Below are 14,637 nucleotides of genomic sequence, written 5' to 3' on the forward strand. Positions count from 1 at the left end.
ATATATAAATGATTTTTCACTGTAAGACTTGAACCGATTATGACATTTCTTTTCCTGTATATGCTGTAAAAATATTTTAAACCTCAATAAATGTTTCTCAAATATTTTTATATTGAAAATATATAAAACGGCTGAGCTAAGTATTATTTAATTAAGTACTTAGCTCTGTGATTGTGTTTGCTAAATACGTCTATATTTAACTTGCTAAGTATTTAGTATTTAGCTAAATATTTAACTTCAGACTAACTATTTAGCTATCTAACTAAATATTTAGTTTGAAACTGTGGCATTTAGAAATTATGAATAACCCACATTATTGCTGTTATTGTTTCTGATCAGATTATGACTGATTAAAAGGAAGATGATGAAATGTGTAAACATCGGGTTCTATTAGGTTCTGTCCGGAAACCAGAACTAAAGATAAAAAGAGAAGCTCGGCTACTGAGTAGATCACTGTCTGTCCTCGACCTGCAGAGGGCGCTGTAGCTGTTTCCTCACCAAGAGCATAAACAACAGAACAAAGTTTCCTTTAACTCTTTTATTGGTTTGAAGCTGTTTTCAGGTCAGTGACGACATCAGTTACAGAACCAGAACCTCCAGAACTTCCTGGAAACAAATATTTCTATATAGTTAGAGTGGAGTTAAGCAGGTCAATACAGATGTGATTATTGATTAATGTGATCAGTTCATCCTCCATCAGCTTCCTGTCGACTCATCAGTCTGATCAACTCCAGGGGGCGCTGTGGTGCCGCCGGGCTCAGCCTGCACCTGCAGGGGGCGCTGCATCCTCCTGTTAGCGATGGTTAGATCCACACTGACACGTCGATGAGGCTGTTACACAAGCTGAATGCAGGGGGCGCCGCGGAGCGCTCAGTGGACACACCACCACATGACCAGTACGGAGGCCAGCAGGCCAATCACAGAGCCCGCTGCAGACGAGGGGGCGGAGTTACACAGGTCCGAGTTGCAGCACCTAAAGGTGAAGCTGGACACCTGGAAGGAACAGACAAGGTCAGAGGTCAGGTTATACAGTCAGCAGGAACCTACCGGAGAACGCAACTGGTTTCAATTCTAATGTAGTTTCCATGGTGACAATAAACCTTATGAGGAACCAGAACCAGAGGGTTTCAGGGTGGCTCCGGAAGTTTCTCTGACGGTCATTAAATTAATTCATTATTAAATATACTGAAGGATTTCAGTGTGTAATTACAGACTGTGACCACAGAAGGGCGGTAGAGAGTTCCTGTCTTTAAAAAAATATATAATAATAAAACAATCTTATGGTCATTAAAATTTTTTTTAAAAAGCTACATTGACTTTTTAATTGTGTCCTTCAGTTCACCAATAATCCCTCTGTTTTATTATGAATCTAATTAAACTATTCTGAAGGATTTTAATAGTCTGAAGGATTTCTGAATAAAATTGTGTAATAATTTTATTATTACACAATTTATGTGGTCATAGCATGTATGTGGTCATACATGCTATGACCACAACGCCCTGTTGTAGAGAGAGTTTCTCTAAAACAAAAATTAAAAAAAAATCTGAAAAATGAAATAGTCTTTTGTTTATTACGGTGTTTACTCTGTTCCACAACCAGAATCAACTGGACCAGCCTGGTGAAGGTTTTAGGATTTTCTCCCTTCTGCTGACTCAGTAAGTTAATTTATGTTCTGGTACCAGTTTGGTTCTCCTTTATGGTCTGAAAAGCTGCCGGGACCAAGTCAGAACCTGAACCAGATTCCAGAACCAAACTGGTTAGAGGACAAACAGTGGCATGTCCCAGTAAACCCGGTTCTGGTTGATCCGGTTTAGGGCTCGGTTGGTGTCTGGACGGTGGACCTGGTACCTGGGGGAACATCTGGGCCAGGCGACTCCGCTCACACTCCGTGTACTTCAGACACTTCCTGTAGGTCATCCCACCTGAAGAACAGCAGACAGCCAGGTGAGAGATCCAGAGCGACACCTGAGGCCCAGAGGGATGGGTGGACAATATGTACCTCTCTCGACGAGGGTGAGGCAGGCGTCGTCATAGCTACAGTCCCGCTGCTTGGTGCAGCTGGCGGTGTAGTCCTTACAACTGTAGCAGCGGATGGCGGACCCTGAAAGCACAGCAGCACACCTGGACTTTACCTGGGGTCCAGTTCTCCATGAGCGGTCAACCATGGCTCAGGTTCTGAGCCATGGTTTCACCTGAACTCTTCCTGAACTCTTTTGAAAGTTTCTGGGAAATTCCCAGAAAGTTCTGAAAGGGAGTGAAAGGCGGTTAAGTACAAGTCATGCCACTGGACTCTGCTGGTGTCTGCTTGATTTGGGCTAACGCTGCCGGGTTCTGCATTACACAATACTCTCACATATCACATCAACCCTTGGGTCTCCTGGAGAGCAGGGCGAATTTATACTCAAATCTGTCCATAGGCAGATTTCTCAACTAGTCCAGTTCGTTCTTTGACACAGATCTCTTGGATCCCTCTCTGCTGCTGCTGTGTTATTCCCAGAATTGTCCAGCTGGGACCTTCCAGGATTTGGCTGGATGGATGTGTAGCAATAGTTATTTCCACATCCAGAAAATCTGAGTTTCTTCCTTACATTACAGTTCACAGAACATTTCCTTTTGATAAGAACAGCCAGAGCGAAATATTAACTATTAATATAATTTTAGTCCTCTACAATTGATGAAATGGTTCTAAAAGGTTTGATTATTCTAAAATGTGTCTATTTTAGAACAGAACAATAGAAACATTGTTCTAAAATGTTTCTATGGTTCAACTTGAAGGTATTCCAAGGTTCCTTCAATATTCCTTAAATGTTCCTCCAAAGGTTCTTTAAACTTTCCTGCAAAGGTTCCTTAAAGGTTCCTTTAAATGTTCTTTGAAAGTTCCTTCAGAATTCCTGTAAAGTTCATCTAAACATCCTAAAAATGTTTGAAAAAGTTCCAGGAAATTTACATGTAGTTTCTGGAATGTTTCTAAATGGACCCGGACGCTCCAGGAACTTGCCAAAGTATTCTTGGAGAAAGACCCAGAAACCTCCTGAGCTGACCTGGCAGGTTCTGGAGTCTCCCTCCAGAGAGGTTCTGATGGTTCCTATCACCTTTAACATGAACCAGTATGGAGAACTGAACCTGTTCCTCAATAGATCTGAACAGAACCAGAGGTCAGAACCAGGACTCAGACTCTGAGGTGCTGCCCCCTAGTGGGCAGACCACTTCTAGCAGATGATTCAAACACATCCGACCTTCAGACTCAGACACTCTAGTGAGCCTGACATCCCAGTAGGTTCTGCCGAGGTGTCGGAACCAAATGACCCGACCAGCCAGGAGAACCAGACGTACCGAGTCCGACCAGAGAGGAGCAGACCAGTAGGCAGATCACCAGGGAGCGCTTCATCTTCACCTCGGTGCAGCTCAGAGTCTCTCCTACAGACAGAACCGAAACCAGAGAGAACCAGGGCTCAGACAAAACCAGAATCCGAACCGGTGTTCAGGTTAGTCTGATCAGAACCTCAGGGTACTCACCCAGCAGCAGCAGTGGGACGGTTTTGGTGAAGATGGGGAGCAGAAACTGAGCCTCTCACTCTGAAGGATGACTGAATCTCACAGACTCCGCCCACTGGGAGGAGCCAACGTCAGATATCGAATAAGCCCCACCCACTGGGAGGGGTTTGTGTTAAGGAGTTCATAAGCCCCACCCACTGAAGAGAGCCTGTCTTAAATCTTCATTCTCTCTCTGACTGACGGAAATGAAAGCTGACAGTCATGAAACACTGACACACCAGCAGATAGATTCTGGGTCAACAGAACCATCCAGCACCCAAAGCCCATCTGGACCCAGATGAAACCAGATCCAAACTAAGATCATGAGTTCAATATGCACACTCCACAGATTCCTCAGCTTGTATATGGAGCTGGATCATCCCTGGAGAGAAGCAGAACCACCTAACGCTCCATTAAACGGGCCGGCTGCATCAGAACCAAACCCAACTCTCTGTTAAGCGGGCCACCAGAACCAGAGCCAACGCTCTGTTAAGCGGGCCACCAGAACCAAACCCAACGCTTCGTTAAACGGGTCGGCTCCAGCTGAAGTTGTTTTTAAAGCTCCCAGTGAACGGAAGCCAATGTCTCTGTGTTTGTTTTGTTAGAAGACGCTAGAAAGTTTCTGATTGGCTGAGATCTCCACCGGAATGATAGGATGTCAGCCATATTTGGTCTTTGAGACGTTGGAACTGTGTGTAAAGATGTTGATTTGTTTAGGATGTGGAATTATCCGAAAGTGACGAGATTCTCCTTCCTTCTTATGTTTTGGGTTAAATTTCTTTAATAGCCTTTATTTAGCCTTTAGTTAGCTGTCAGACAGGAGGTTAAAGGTCATCAGGTCGGGAGTTGAACTTGTGATGACTGCCTTGAGGTCTCAGTCTGCGGTGCGGAGGTCAGGCTTCACCGCCATGCCCTGTTTAGTTTAATTACATTTGCGTTACATTCTTATGGTTTTTCTATGCCTTTATGTACATTTATTATACATTTGAATTTTTTGTAGGTATTTTTATGATTTGTAGATTTTTTCTTTTTTCTTTTTAAGTATAATTGTTCTAATATGTTTATGTCTTATTTAGTTGAAATAAGTTTTCATTACATTTTCACACATTTTTTGTGCTTTATTTTTATATTTTATTTTTAATTTTTATGGCTTTACTATTTATAAGTTCATATTTTTTATTTTATTTTTATGTGTATGTTTTTTGCTTTTTACTTTGTTTTGCATTTTATTTTTTATTATTTAACATTTTGTTATTTTTACATGTTTACATGCATTTTTATTTTTCATGTGTATGTATTTTATCTATTCTTTTGAATTTTGTTTTGTTTCACTGTTTCATTTTGTTATAATTATATATTATTCTTATGTACTTATTTTATTATTATTTATATTTATATTATATTATTTGTGTTTTTATCATTTTTTTTATACATTTAATTATTTTGTCTCTTGGTGTTTTATGCTGTTATGTTTCTTTTTTATGTTTTATTATGTGTATATTAACTTCCTGGTTGTGTTTGCTGCTCTCTCCAGTCGTTCCTCCAGTTCTGAGCTTCTTTCTGCTTTCTGTTGATGTTTTATGTTTTCAACAGCCAGGCCCCTGCAGCCCAGGGTCATGGGGTCATCCTCAGGACAGGCTGTGCCTCTGTGACAGCGCCATGGAGAAACCGGACCGCGGCTCCGCCTGCGGCCGTTTAGCTCAGTCCAGATGCCGGACAGCTGTGGTGTCGGCCGCTGCGGCCGCCCGGCGCCAAACAAGGCGCTCAGTGTGAGCGAGAACAACGGCTGCCGTGTTCCCGGCCCGGCCACAGAGGACGCTTGTTCCCTTTCATCAAACATTTATTCAGAACCTCATCCAGATCCGCTTCACGATATGATGCCGCTGCACCCACCGGTCCTCCAGAACCGACCCACAGCCAGCGCTGGGGGTCACTGAGYCGCTCAGAGCCCGGCTGGAGGCGGAGCCTTCTGTCCATGGAGGTCAGCGTCTCCTGAGGGTTTCCACCCAACAGAAAACACTGAAAAACACTCAGACGATTAAGATGGTTTCTCTGGTTCCTGGTGCAAATATGTAGAAACAAGACAAAACTAACCTACAATTAACGATTGAGAACAATATAAGAGCAAATTAACTCAATAAATTATTAATATTGATGGAAAGTTACAGTTCCACTGGCAAATTATTTAAAACACATTTTTCCCATTTTACAAGTGAAATAATAAACAAACTCCTGTATGTTGTTTAGATTTTTGAAGAAATTTCTAAAAGAGAAGTTTTTTAGGATTAATCTCAAAATTTCTTAGTCTTTCGTTGGACATGTACTCCTGTGTTGGCGCCCCCTGGTGGTCAGAGTCAAACTGAAGCTTTGTCTGAATTTACCTGTCTGGACTCCAGTTCCCAGCTTCTGATTGGTCGGCGCTGCTGGCTGCTGATTGGCTGTCAGGCAGCAGGTGGGAAACGGCAGCCATGTAATGTAACACCTTCATTCATCATTGATGAGCAGCAGCTCCTGATGAAGGAAGGTCCAGTTTTGGTTCTGGTCTGATCCAGGTCTGGTTCAGCTCTGGTCCAGTTCTGATTCAGTTCTGGTTCAGCTCTGATTCTGGTTTATTTCTGGTTCTGGTTTCTTGGGTTCAGGTCAGAATAACCCAGATTTTATCTCATTCCTCCATCAGCCTCTGTTGTTCCGTCTCTCCAGAAGAAAACGGATCCAGCTCCTGTTCTGGTAAGTGGATCAAAACCGACCCAGCAGGTTCTGGTTCTGCAGAGTGAGTCCCGGAGTTTGACTCTCTGTGGAGGATCTAAGGAATCCACCGGATCTCCATGGACCCGAGCCGCACAGGTGAGATCAGTTCTGTTGTTCAGAACCAGGAAGGTTCAGACGGGGGTTCTGGTTCTGGTCTGAATCCTGAACCTCGTCTGTCCGCTGAACCTGGACCTGCTGATGTCATTGGTCCAGCCAGTCAGTTCCGATATGAACAGTTCTTTTGTTGCTCTCTGAACAGAACCCATGACTGAGGCCCGTCTATCCGTCTACAGAACCGCCATGAAGGTCCGGTCTCTGCAGAGGTCTTGCCACAGTAAGACTCACTGGTTCCTTCCCAGTTCAGATCTGCACCAGTTCACCAGGAGTCCAGTTCAGCTAAAACAGTTCCTAAACTGACATTTTCATTGTAACCAGAACTGATTCACTTTGCTGATTTGGGTCAGTTCACTCTGAAGTGACTGGTTCATGAAGAATGAACAGGTTCAGTGATTCAGTTCAATGATTCAGTCTTCAAGGTTCCATTAGTTCACATCATTAGGACTCAGTGACAGTTCATCATTAACATGTTCAGTTCATCTTTAATGAACTAAATGAATCAGTTCATATCAACATGAACTGATTCATATTAATGAATCACTGCATGAATCGATTCATATAAATGAATCACTGAGTGAATCAGTTTGTATTATTGAATCAGTTCATATTAATGAATCACTGAATGAATCAGTTCATATTAATGAATCAGTTCATATTAATGAATCACTGAATGAATCAGTTCATATTAATGAATCAGTTGACCTTGTGACCTGTCTTTTCGTTCCAGTGGACGCCGTCTTCATTCAGCACATCGCAGCAGCCTTCCAGCTGGTGGGCGGGGCTAACCCCAGACGTGACACCATGTTGAACAGGGAAAGCGTGGCCGCGGTTCTCAACAGGATGTTTAATTGCGCGTACCAGGAAGTGACTGCGGCGGCGTCAGAGGAGACCAGCAGTCTGCTGTTCAGGCTGTTTGACCGGTCTGTTTGATCGGTTCTAGGTCCGGTTCTGGTTTTTAGATTTCTTGGCTGATTCTGGACCTGCTGTGTTTCAGAGAGGAGACCAGTCAGGTGTCGGCCCGGTCTCTGCAGACCGCTCTGGTCGCTCTGTCTGCAGACAGCGTGCTGGCCAAATACAGGAGTGAGTATCTACCAGAGTACTGATAAGAACCAGAACCATCCAGAACCAAATGGACCTGGATGGTTTTGGCTCTGTCCTGCAGGTCTGGTTCGTCTGTCAGGAGACAGCTCCGGATCCATCACCAGGTCTGGACTCAGCTCTCTGCTGCAGGACCTCAGCAAGGTATGACTACATTTCCCATTATACCTCAGTGCTCCAGCTCTCTGACCACTGAGTGTTCAGATTCCTGCGGCGGTCCAGGAGCAGGAAGTGTTCGGCAACGTGGAGACAGCGGTCACTTCCTGTTTTAACCAGGTGAGGATGCACAAACGCTCTGCTGCAGGTGATCCTGACCTCATCTGACCCCAGCTGACCTCACTTGACCCCTCCTGACCTCACCTGACCCCTCCTGTCTGCAGGGCGGGGCTCCAGCTGTCAACCAATCACATCTCCTCTCGTGGCTGAAGAGTGAGCCCCGGCTGTTGCTATGGTTACCAACTCTCTACAGACTGTCTGCCAGTCAGAAGGTGAGCCACGCCGTCCGCTGCCACACCTGTAAGGCCTTCCCCATCATCGGACTCAGGTGAGTTTTATCGGCTGGACCAGGTGAGGACTGAGAGTCACTCAGGTGAGACGAGTCCAGACCCGCTGTGTGTCTGTACTCAGGTATCGCTGCAGGAAGTGTGTGAACGTCCAGGTGTGTCAGGACTGCTTCCTGAACGGCCGGCAGACCAGGAAGCACAAAACACACCACCCAGTGGTCGAGTTCTGCACTCAGGTGAGGTCAGGTGAAGTCAGACAGGTGAGGTCAGTCAGGTGAGGTCAGGTCAGTCAGGCACACTTAAAGTGATCCACCTTTGTTTCTGTGTAATCAGCCCACCTGGAGAGAGTCTCTGTCCTCTTTGGTGCATAATGCTCGGCACGCCCTGTTGCCACGGCGAAACACTCACAGAGAAACTGATAGGACGAGTGTCTTGACGTGGGCGGAGCCAGCAGAGACCCAGAACAGGTGAGAGAGCGCTGCAGGGTAAACCTGTGTGGTCCTGTGTTGAAACGTTCTGCCTGCAGAGCTCCGCCCACCTCTAATGCTGCGACGCTATTGGCCTCCTCGACGCACTCTTCCTCTACTGATGAAGAGGAGGCCCGGGACGCCGCGGTGCAGGTATCTCCTCCTCTGTCTTCGTCCAAGTCTCTGCAGACAGACAAGGCTCCGCCCCCCCAGCAGGTGAGGCAGCTCCAGGTGAGCATCAGGCAGTGTCAGGCTGTGTAATGACACGTCTCCTCCTGCAGGGGGCAACGCTGCTGACTGAAGTCAGGAACCTGCAGAGAGACAAGTGGTGAGGCTGGAACCAACACCATCCCAGTATGGTCTGTACCCGGGTATAACTGGTTTGAACTGGTCCCACAGGCTGCTGGAGCAGCAGGTGGGGGCATGGCGCCTCACCGTCCAATCAGAGCAGGGCATCTTGGAGGACCGCTGCTCTGAGATGGAGGTCACCATGGCAACGATGAGGCAGCACAATGAAAGGCTGCAGGATATGCTCAACCAGGTAGCTGGCAGCTGGGGGACAGGTGCATCATGGGAGCTGTAGTTTATGTTTGGTTCTTCTGCATCAGGCCCTGAGAAAGATGGAGGCTCAACAACACGCCAACAACACGGATGACACTGAGGGAGGAACCGCCACGCTGATCTCTGACCCTCCAACCGACGACGAGGAAGAGGACGAGATGATGAAGGACGGGGATGAATGGAGCCTGAAGGAGTCTCAAACTCCATCTCCCACAATTCCACTCAAATCCACTCTGTCACATGATGAACATGAGGAGGAAACGCTAAAGGACAATCAGCCAATAGGACGACAGGAAACACCAGAGGACTGTCAGCCAATAGGACAACAGGAAGCTTTAAAGGACCATCAGCCAATAGGACGACAGGAAACACCAGAGGACTGTCAGCCAATAGGACGACAGGAAACACCAGAGGACGGTCAGCCAATAGGACAACAGGAAGCTTTAAAGGACCATCAGCCAATAGGACGACAGGAAACACCAGAGGACTGTCAGCCAATAGGACGACAGGAAACGCCAGGGGACCGTCAGCCAATAGGACGACAAGAAACGCCAGAGGACCGTCAGCCAATAGGACGACAGGGAGAACGTGAAGAGGCGGGGCTACAAACAAACGTCACCTCTCTGTCTGATACAGAGGATCCTGGGACTTGTAGTCCTGAAGTCTTGCTGCAGCAGACTGTGGACAGACTGAAGACAAAGATGAACGGGATGAAACACAGAAACACAGGTGAGACACAAATGGACAGATAAATCACGTAGGTGAGACAAGAGATGTCCAGAAGCAGACAGGTGGAGACAGGTGAGACAGACCAAAGTGTGGACCACCTGTCTCACCTGCCAGGTGTTCCCTGTCCCAAACAGAGAGAACAGATTATTTTTGTCTGCTTACAGGTGAGAGCGTGAGGGCGGAGCTAACGGTGGCAGCGGAGCAGGTAGGGGAGGCGGTGTCCTGCCTGGTGGACGCTGTGAGGACAAACTGAGCAGGCGTGGCTCATAGAAAACGTTTTATTCAGGACCAATATTTAAACACGCAGGTAAAAAAGGTAAAAACATGGCCACCTGTTAAACAGATGAGACAGTATGGAGACACAGAGCTGCCGAACGCTGAACAGTAAACAATAATGTCAATAAGTATGTCTCCATGGCAACAAACATGTAGCTGTACTGGTTTTCATTCTGTAAAAACGTTCTTTACCTACAAAATTATTAAAACAGATTATCCATAAAGAAAATAATTTATTTTGTCAGCCATTTTTTACACCAAAGAGGAAATTATCTAACTTCTTATTGCACAGTGGAGTTTTCTTTAGTGTGAGATTAACACCTGGTGAATGTCTACACCTGTTCAGGTGAGCTGGGACAGGTGTAGCGGTGTCCTTGTGGCTCCAGTCCGTCCTGCTACCTGCCCCCCCTCTCGCAGCCGCGCCCCCTCTGGCTCCGCCCCCTGCGGGGGGTCGGAAGGGTGTGGCCTGTGGAGCTGAGGAGCTTCCTGCTGGGCGCTGCTCGTCGAAGCCCCTCCCTCCTGGGTGGAGGGGGCTGGGCTTGAATCCTGGTCCTCCGTTGGGAGGGTGGGGGTCGTGGCCTGCTGCCCCTCTCTCTCCCGGTGGGCGGAGTCTGAGGAACCCTTCCTGTCCTCCTGACGGTCTCCGTCCCAGAGTCTGCACTGAGCGCGCTCATCAGGGCCGCGTCGCCTTTAGGTCCCTCCCCCGGCCGGCGGTCCATGTTGAGGTCAGGACTCAGACTCCGGAACAGCTGACGGACGCACGGCGGCGGCTGGCCAGAGGGGGCGGGGCCTCTGGGTCTCAGTAATGCCTGTGGAGGGTTTCTGAGGATCTGATTGGTCCCTGGCTCGTAGAACTTAACAGGAAGTCTTTTGTACTTGACTTTTAGCCTCTGTAGGTCCACAGGCCTCCGCCTCCTTCTGCAGCGTTTGGGGGCGGAGCCTCCAGGCGGGGCGCCAGCAGAGCAGGACGGGGAGCAGAGCAGGTAAACCAGCGAGGTGCGGGGCTGGACAGGAGTAACAATGCTGGAGTAACACGCAGGCAGCGAATGCCACGCCTGGGACTCAGGGGTTCTCTCATTGGCTGCAGGGAGGCTGGTGGGCGGAGCCTCTGAGGACAGCTGATGAACAGTCGGAATAACCAATCGTAGTGTCTGAGTGCCGTGACTCACTTTAACCACCTGAGACGACAAAACCAGGTGAGACGTTTGTTTCCAAGAGAGAAAATCAGACACAACCCCGTCCTGCTCACCTGACATCTGGACGCCACTCTGAAGCTCCGCCTCCTCTTCCTCATCCTCATCCTCACACAAGCAGAGTCATCATCATCATCCTGGTCCACCAAAGGTAGCACACCTGTGTCTGGCTCCGCCTCCTGGGCCTCAGGGGCCTCCTTCCTCCTCCTCCTGCCAAACCTGAGAGAAACAGATCACCTGAGATGACTAACCTGTGTATCTCAAACTAATGAACTGCTCCAGATGAAACGTCCTGTCTGATTACATGTTTAGACAGGTGAACCAGAAAGCTAACAACTAGGAATGGATGTAAAGATGTTCACCTTTGATCAGGTGAGTTAGCAGTTGAACAGGTGAGCAGGTGTTGTTACCTGGCCAGGGACTCTGTGTCAAAGTAGCAGATGAATCTGCCCCGTCTAAACTGCTGGACCAGCCTCTCCACGCGGGCCTCGTCCTCCTGCTCGATCTGGGTCCAGGTCTTCCCCCTGAAGGATTCTGGGATATGCTGTGGGACAGGCAGGACGTCCTCTATGGGGACGTCCCAGAAGCCCTGGTCCTGCTGGCCCGCCCCGCCCAGCAGGGCGCAGTCCAGCTGGTTGGAGTACACCTGGTCCTCCATGTCCACCTGGACGTCCATGAGGCGGCCCAGGTCCCGCCCCTCTGTCTGGCTCGCCTGGACAGGTAGGTGAGGTCTCTTTAAAACCACCTGCTGAGCAGAATCACAGTCAGAACCTGGAGAAACAGAACCACCCCCCAAACGCTCAATACATACCTGTACAGGTGTGTCCCAATCCTCACTCTGCGTTTCCATGGAGACAGGAAGGCTGAGATGGAGGCTCTCTGTCTCCTGCTGGTGGTGAGCTGAAGTGACGCTGTAGCAGCATATCTGGATCACCTGGGAGGATTCAGAGGGGACAGGTCAGGTGACATCAGCTCTGCCTCTGATTGGATGGTTAACCCCAGGTCTGCAAACCCACAGAAGATGCTCCAAAACATGAAAGAAACATTTTAATATGTTTTCACTTTTATTCATTATTCATTTAGCATAAATGCTGCCTCACACCTTGGTGGAAATTACTTTATTCATCTGATGTTCAGTTGTTTATATTTTTTAAAAATGACATTTACTGGATTCCATTTTTTCTACATTGTTCAATTGTTTTCATCACCTTCCCTCCACCTCTCTAGCGCCCACCGGAGGCCCCCACTGTGAAAAACCCTGGGTGTACCACCGACCTCTTCAATGGTCTGCTCCACCGGGTCACTGTGGGTGGAGAATGCCTTCGCCTTCTGGACCGCCCTCCTCTCCCTCTGCCAACTCACAAAGGGCCTCTGGGACCTCTGGGGCTTCAAGTCTGAGCAGAACTGGGCCCTTGGTCCTGATGGAGTTTGGACCTTTGCCTCTGCAGGGGTCTGGACCCTCTGGCTGGCAATCGGGTCCAGCTGATTGCCACTCAGGCCCTTGGGGGCCTGAATGGAGGATGAAGAGTCACTAAGTTTCCTCCGGTTGGTCTTCCTGTGGGCTTTTCTGTGGACAGAGGGCGGAGAGTGAGGGGGCGGTGCCTGAGGCTGAGGGGGCAGAGCCTGAGGCTTAGGGGGCGGGGATTGTTGTTGAGAGGGAGGAGTGTTTGTGCAACAGGGTGGAGGAGACGCTCGTCCTTCGTCCTGGTCGCCTGATTGGCTGTGGAAGCTGTGTTCTGTCTCCTGATTGGCTGGCTGACAGGAAGCGTCATCAGAGCTGGGCAGGTGTTCTCGAGTGCCTAGTGACTGTCCGTCTCCGTCAGAGGAACAGAGTTCATCAAGCTCCGCTTTCGGCAGCGGGGGGACAGAGACAGATGGCAGGTCGGCGTGGGACGGCCTGGTAGACGCAGACGGACAGGTTACCCATAGCAACAGCTGGGCTGTTGCATTAGTGGAGTTGTGTTTGTTTTGCTCACCTGGTGTCGTCGTAGCGATGCGGGTGGTGCTCCTGGACGTCCCGCAGGAAGCGCTCCAGCAGCGTCAGCCTGCTCTGGGTGCCCCTGGTGACGGACACGGCGGCAGAGCCTCTGGCAGACGCCCGGACGGAATCCAGGTGTCTGAAGCTGGACAGGTGCTGTGTGGACACATGGTTATGATGTCATTAGGAGCCTGAGTAAGGCCGGACTCAGTCTAAACTCAGGTGTTCCTGTACCTGGTCCAGGCTGGTGTAGAGGACTCTGCAGTAACCACAGTAACCCTGTCTGCTGGGCTCACACCTGGATGGACCGGGCTCTGGCTCCGCCCACATCCTGCCAGACAGACAACGCCTATAGCTCACCTTTATTGATGACTGTCTCTGATTGGTTACCAGAAGAGCTAGCAGGTAAGCTTACCTGCTGGGAGGCTCCGCCTCCTTCTGGTTACCTTCATCAGACATCCTGACGGCACACCTGGAACACACACAGCTATTAACACACCTGCACATGGTGAACACACATCCACACAAGGCGACTCACCTGGAGGAGGTGCAGTCAGAGGGTCTGTCCAATCAGAGTGCTCCATGCTGCAACTAACGGCAACGAGGCGGGAGCTCCAGAGTCCATGAGCCTGAAGGGGAAGCAGACGCCACACTGGTTGCTATGGTGATGCTGCCTCTGCACATGCTCAGAAGTGTTTAAACTCAGGTAGACCTCACCCAGGGTCACATCAAACCCATCAGAACTATTCTGGTGGAGCCTGATCTTCAACAGAACAGTTACCTCCTAAAAGAGCTCAGTACTGGACCCGGTATTGATACACATAACCATGGTAACATGGATTATTCAGCCTGGATTAACACCTGCCGGTAATACTTTTCAGCTACATGTCCAACTCTAATCCAATCAAAGCACCGCTTTTCTCGCTGCTGACCAATTGTACGCCAGCTGATTTCACTCTAACCAATCACAGTTTAGCTCCATGTATTTCTAACCAATCGGCTTGCACTTCTTGTTAAAATGGTAACCCATGTTTAGTCAATTAAAGTCTCGGTTCCGTATTATGAGTGCAACTAGGGATTAAATCGGGTCGTCTTTAACCATGGTAACAGAGCTGCTGACGTGTCACAGTGGTCAGCTTCCGGTTAGCTATGTTGTTAGCCGATTAACTCCTGAGCTTAACGGCAGCACGGAACTAGTCAGCGGCGGCCCGGTCCCGTCACTGCCGCCTAGAATGACTGATTGTCGAGTTCTATTACCTGCAGCAAGTCGCTGTTTTTACGGATTATTTATCTTCTTCCGCCGAGCGCTGCTCCACTGCTGTTTAGTTTCCGGTCCAGTCTTCTTCTGTTCCATGTGGAGCAGAGCTCTTTAAACTGTGTCGCCGCTAGAGGCCACATAGAGGAACTGCAGCCTCATACACCCGATTTTAAG

At 48.7% G+C, this 14,637-nt stretch overlaps 3 protein-coding genes across 6 annotated transcripts; 1 reads left to right on the forward strand and 2 right to left on the reverse strand.

Annotated features, from left to right (window-relative positions):
* Positions 1 to 523: 523 nt before the first annotated feature.
* Positions 524 to 3,617, reverse strand: cd59a (CD59 molecule (CD59 blood group) a). The gene is made up of 5 exons (XM_008436242.1): positions 3,518 to 3,617; positions 3,335 to 3,418; positions 2,001 to 2,102; positions 1,850 to 1,923; positions 524 to 993 (listed from the first exon to the last, which is right to left on the reverse strand). The coding sequence occupies exons 2-5, from the start codon at positions 3,387 to 3,389 to the stop codon at positions 871 to 873; spliced, it is 354 nt and encodes a 117-aa protein (XP_008434464.1). The 5' UTR covers positions 3,390 to 3,418; positions 3,518 to 3,617; the 3' UTR covers positions 524 to 870.
* Positions 3,618 to 5,547: 1,930 nt separating this feature from the next.
* dytn (dystrotelin) lies at positions 5,548 to 10,032 on the forward strand. The gene is made up of 15 exons (XM_008436251.2): positions 5,548 to 6,087; positions 6,213 to 6,379; positions 6,543 to 6,617; positions 7,128 to 7,320; positions 7,395 to 7,480; positions 7,563 to 7,642; positions 7,703 to 7,774; positions 7,879 to 8,042; positions 8,126 to 8,237; positions 8,335 to 8,468; positions 8,528 to 8,684; positions 8,750 to 8,796; positions 8,868 to 9,009; positions 9,077 to 9,758; positions 9,923 to 10,032. Exons 2-15 carry the CDS (start codon positions 6,361 to 6,363, stop codon positions 10,009 to 10,011), a joined length of 2,052 nt encoding a protein of 683 aa, XP_008434473.1. The 5' UTR covers positions 5,548 to 6,087; positions 6,213 to 6,360; the 3' UTR covers positions 10,012 to 10,032.
* On the reverse strand, positions 10,023 to 14,568 carry zdbf2 (zinc finger, DBF-type containing 2). 4 transcript variants are annotated; one of them, XM_008436259.2, is made up of 10 exons: positions 14,463 to 14,568; positions 13,744 to 13,834; positions 13,621 to 13,677; positions 13,440 to 13,536; positions 13,204 to 13,361; positions 12,503 to 13,124; positions 12,039 to 12,161; positions 11,638 to 11,975; positions 11,284 to 11,446; positions 10,023 to 11,212 (listed from the first exon to the last, which is right to left on the reverse strand). In XM_008436259.2, exons 3-10 carry the CDS (start codon positions 13,662 to 13,664, stop codon positions 10,430 to 10,432), a joined length of 2,328 nt encoding a protein of 775 aa, XP_008434481.1. In that variant the 5' UTR covers positions 13,665 to 13,677; positions 13,744 to 13,834; positions 14,463 to 14,568; the 3' UTR covers positions 10,023 to 10,429. The 4 variants fall into 4 exon arrangements, with proteins under 4 accessions (XP_008434481.1, XP_017165312.1, XP_017165306.1 ...); XM_017309823.1 differs by having other exon boundaries at positions 11,638 to 11,972; positions 13,440 to 13,554; XM_017309817.1 differs by having other exon boundaries at positions 13,440 to 13,554.
* Positions 14,569 to 14,637: the final 69 nt, after the last annotated feature.

Source organism: Poecilia reticulata, linkage group LG2 (genome assembly GCF_000633615.1).
Source record: "Poecilia reticulata strain Guanapo linkage group LG2, Guppy_female_1.0+MT, whole genome shotgun sequence".
Taxonomy (NCBI): domain Eukaryota; kingdom Metazoa; phylum Chordata; class Actinopteri; order Cyprinodontiformes; family Poeciliidae; genus Poecilia; species Poecilia reticulata.

Coding starts and splice junctions, on each gene's coding strand:
- cd59a (XM_008436242.1), bottom strand. CDS start 3,389: ATGAAGCGCTCCCTGGTGATCTGCCTACTGGTCTGCTCCTCTCTGGTC. Junction 2,103..3,334: donor CTCCTCTCTGGTCGGACTCG/GTACGTCTGGTT, acceptor CTGTGCTTTCAG/GGTCCGCCATCCGCTGCTAC. Junction 1,924..2,000: donor CCTCACCCTCGTCGAGAGAG/GTACATATTGTC, acceptor GCTGTTCTTCAG/GTGGGATGACCTACAGGAAG.
- dytn (XM_008436251.2), top strand. Junction 7,775..7,878: donor TCACTTCCTGTTTTAACCAG/GTGAGGATGCAC, acceptor TCCTGTCTGCAG/GGCGGGGCTCCAGCTGTCAA. Junction 8,469..8,527: donor CCAGCAGAGACCCAGAACAG/GTGAGAGAGCGC, acceptor TTCTGCCTGCAG/AGCTCCGCCCACCTCTAATG.
- zdbf2 (XM_017309817.1), bottom strand. CDS start 13,664: ATGTCTGATGAAGGTAACCAGAAGGAGGCGGAGCCTCCCAGCAG. Junction 13,555..13,620: donor GAGGCGGAGCCTCCCAGCAG/GTAAGCTTACCT, acceptor GGTGAGCTATAG/GCGTTGTCTGTCTGGCAGGA. Junction 13,125..13,203: donor CATCGCTACGACGACACCAG/GTGAGCAAAACA, acceptor TGCGTCTACCAG/GCCGTCCCACGCCGACCTGC.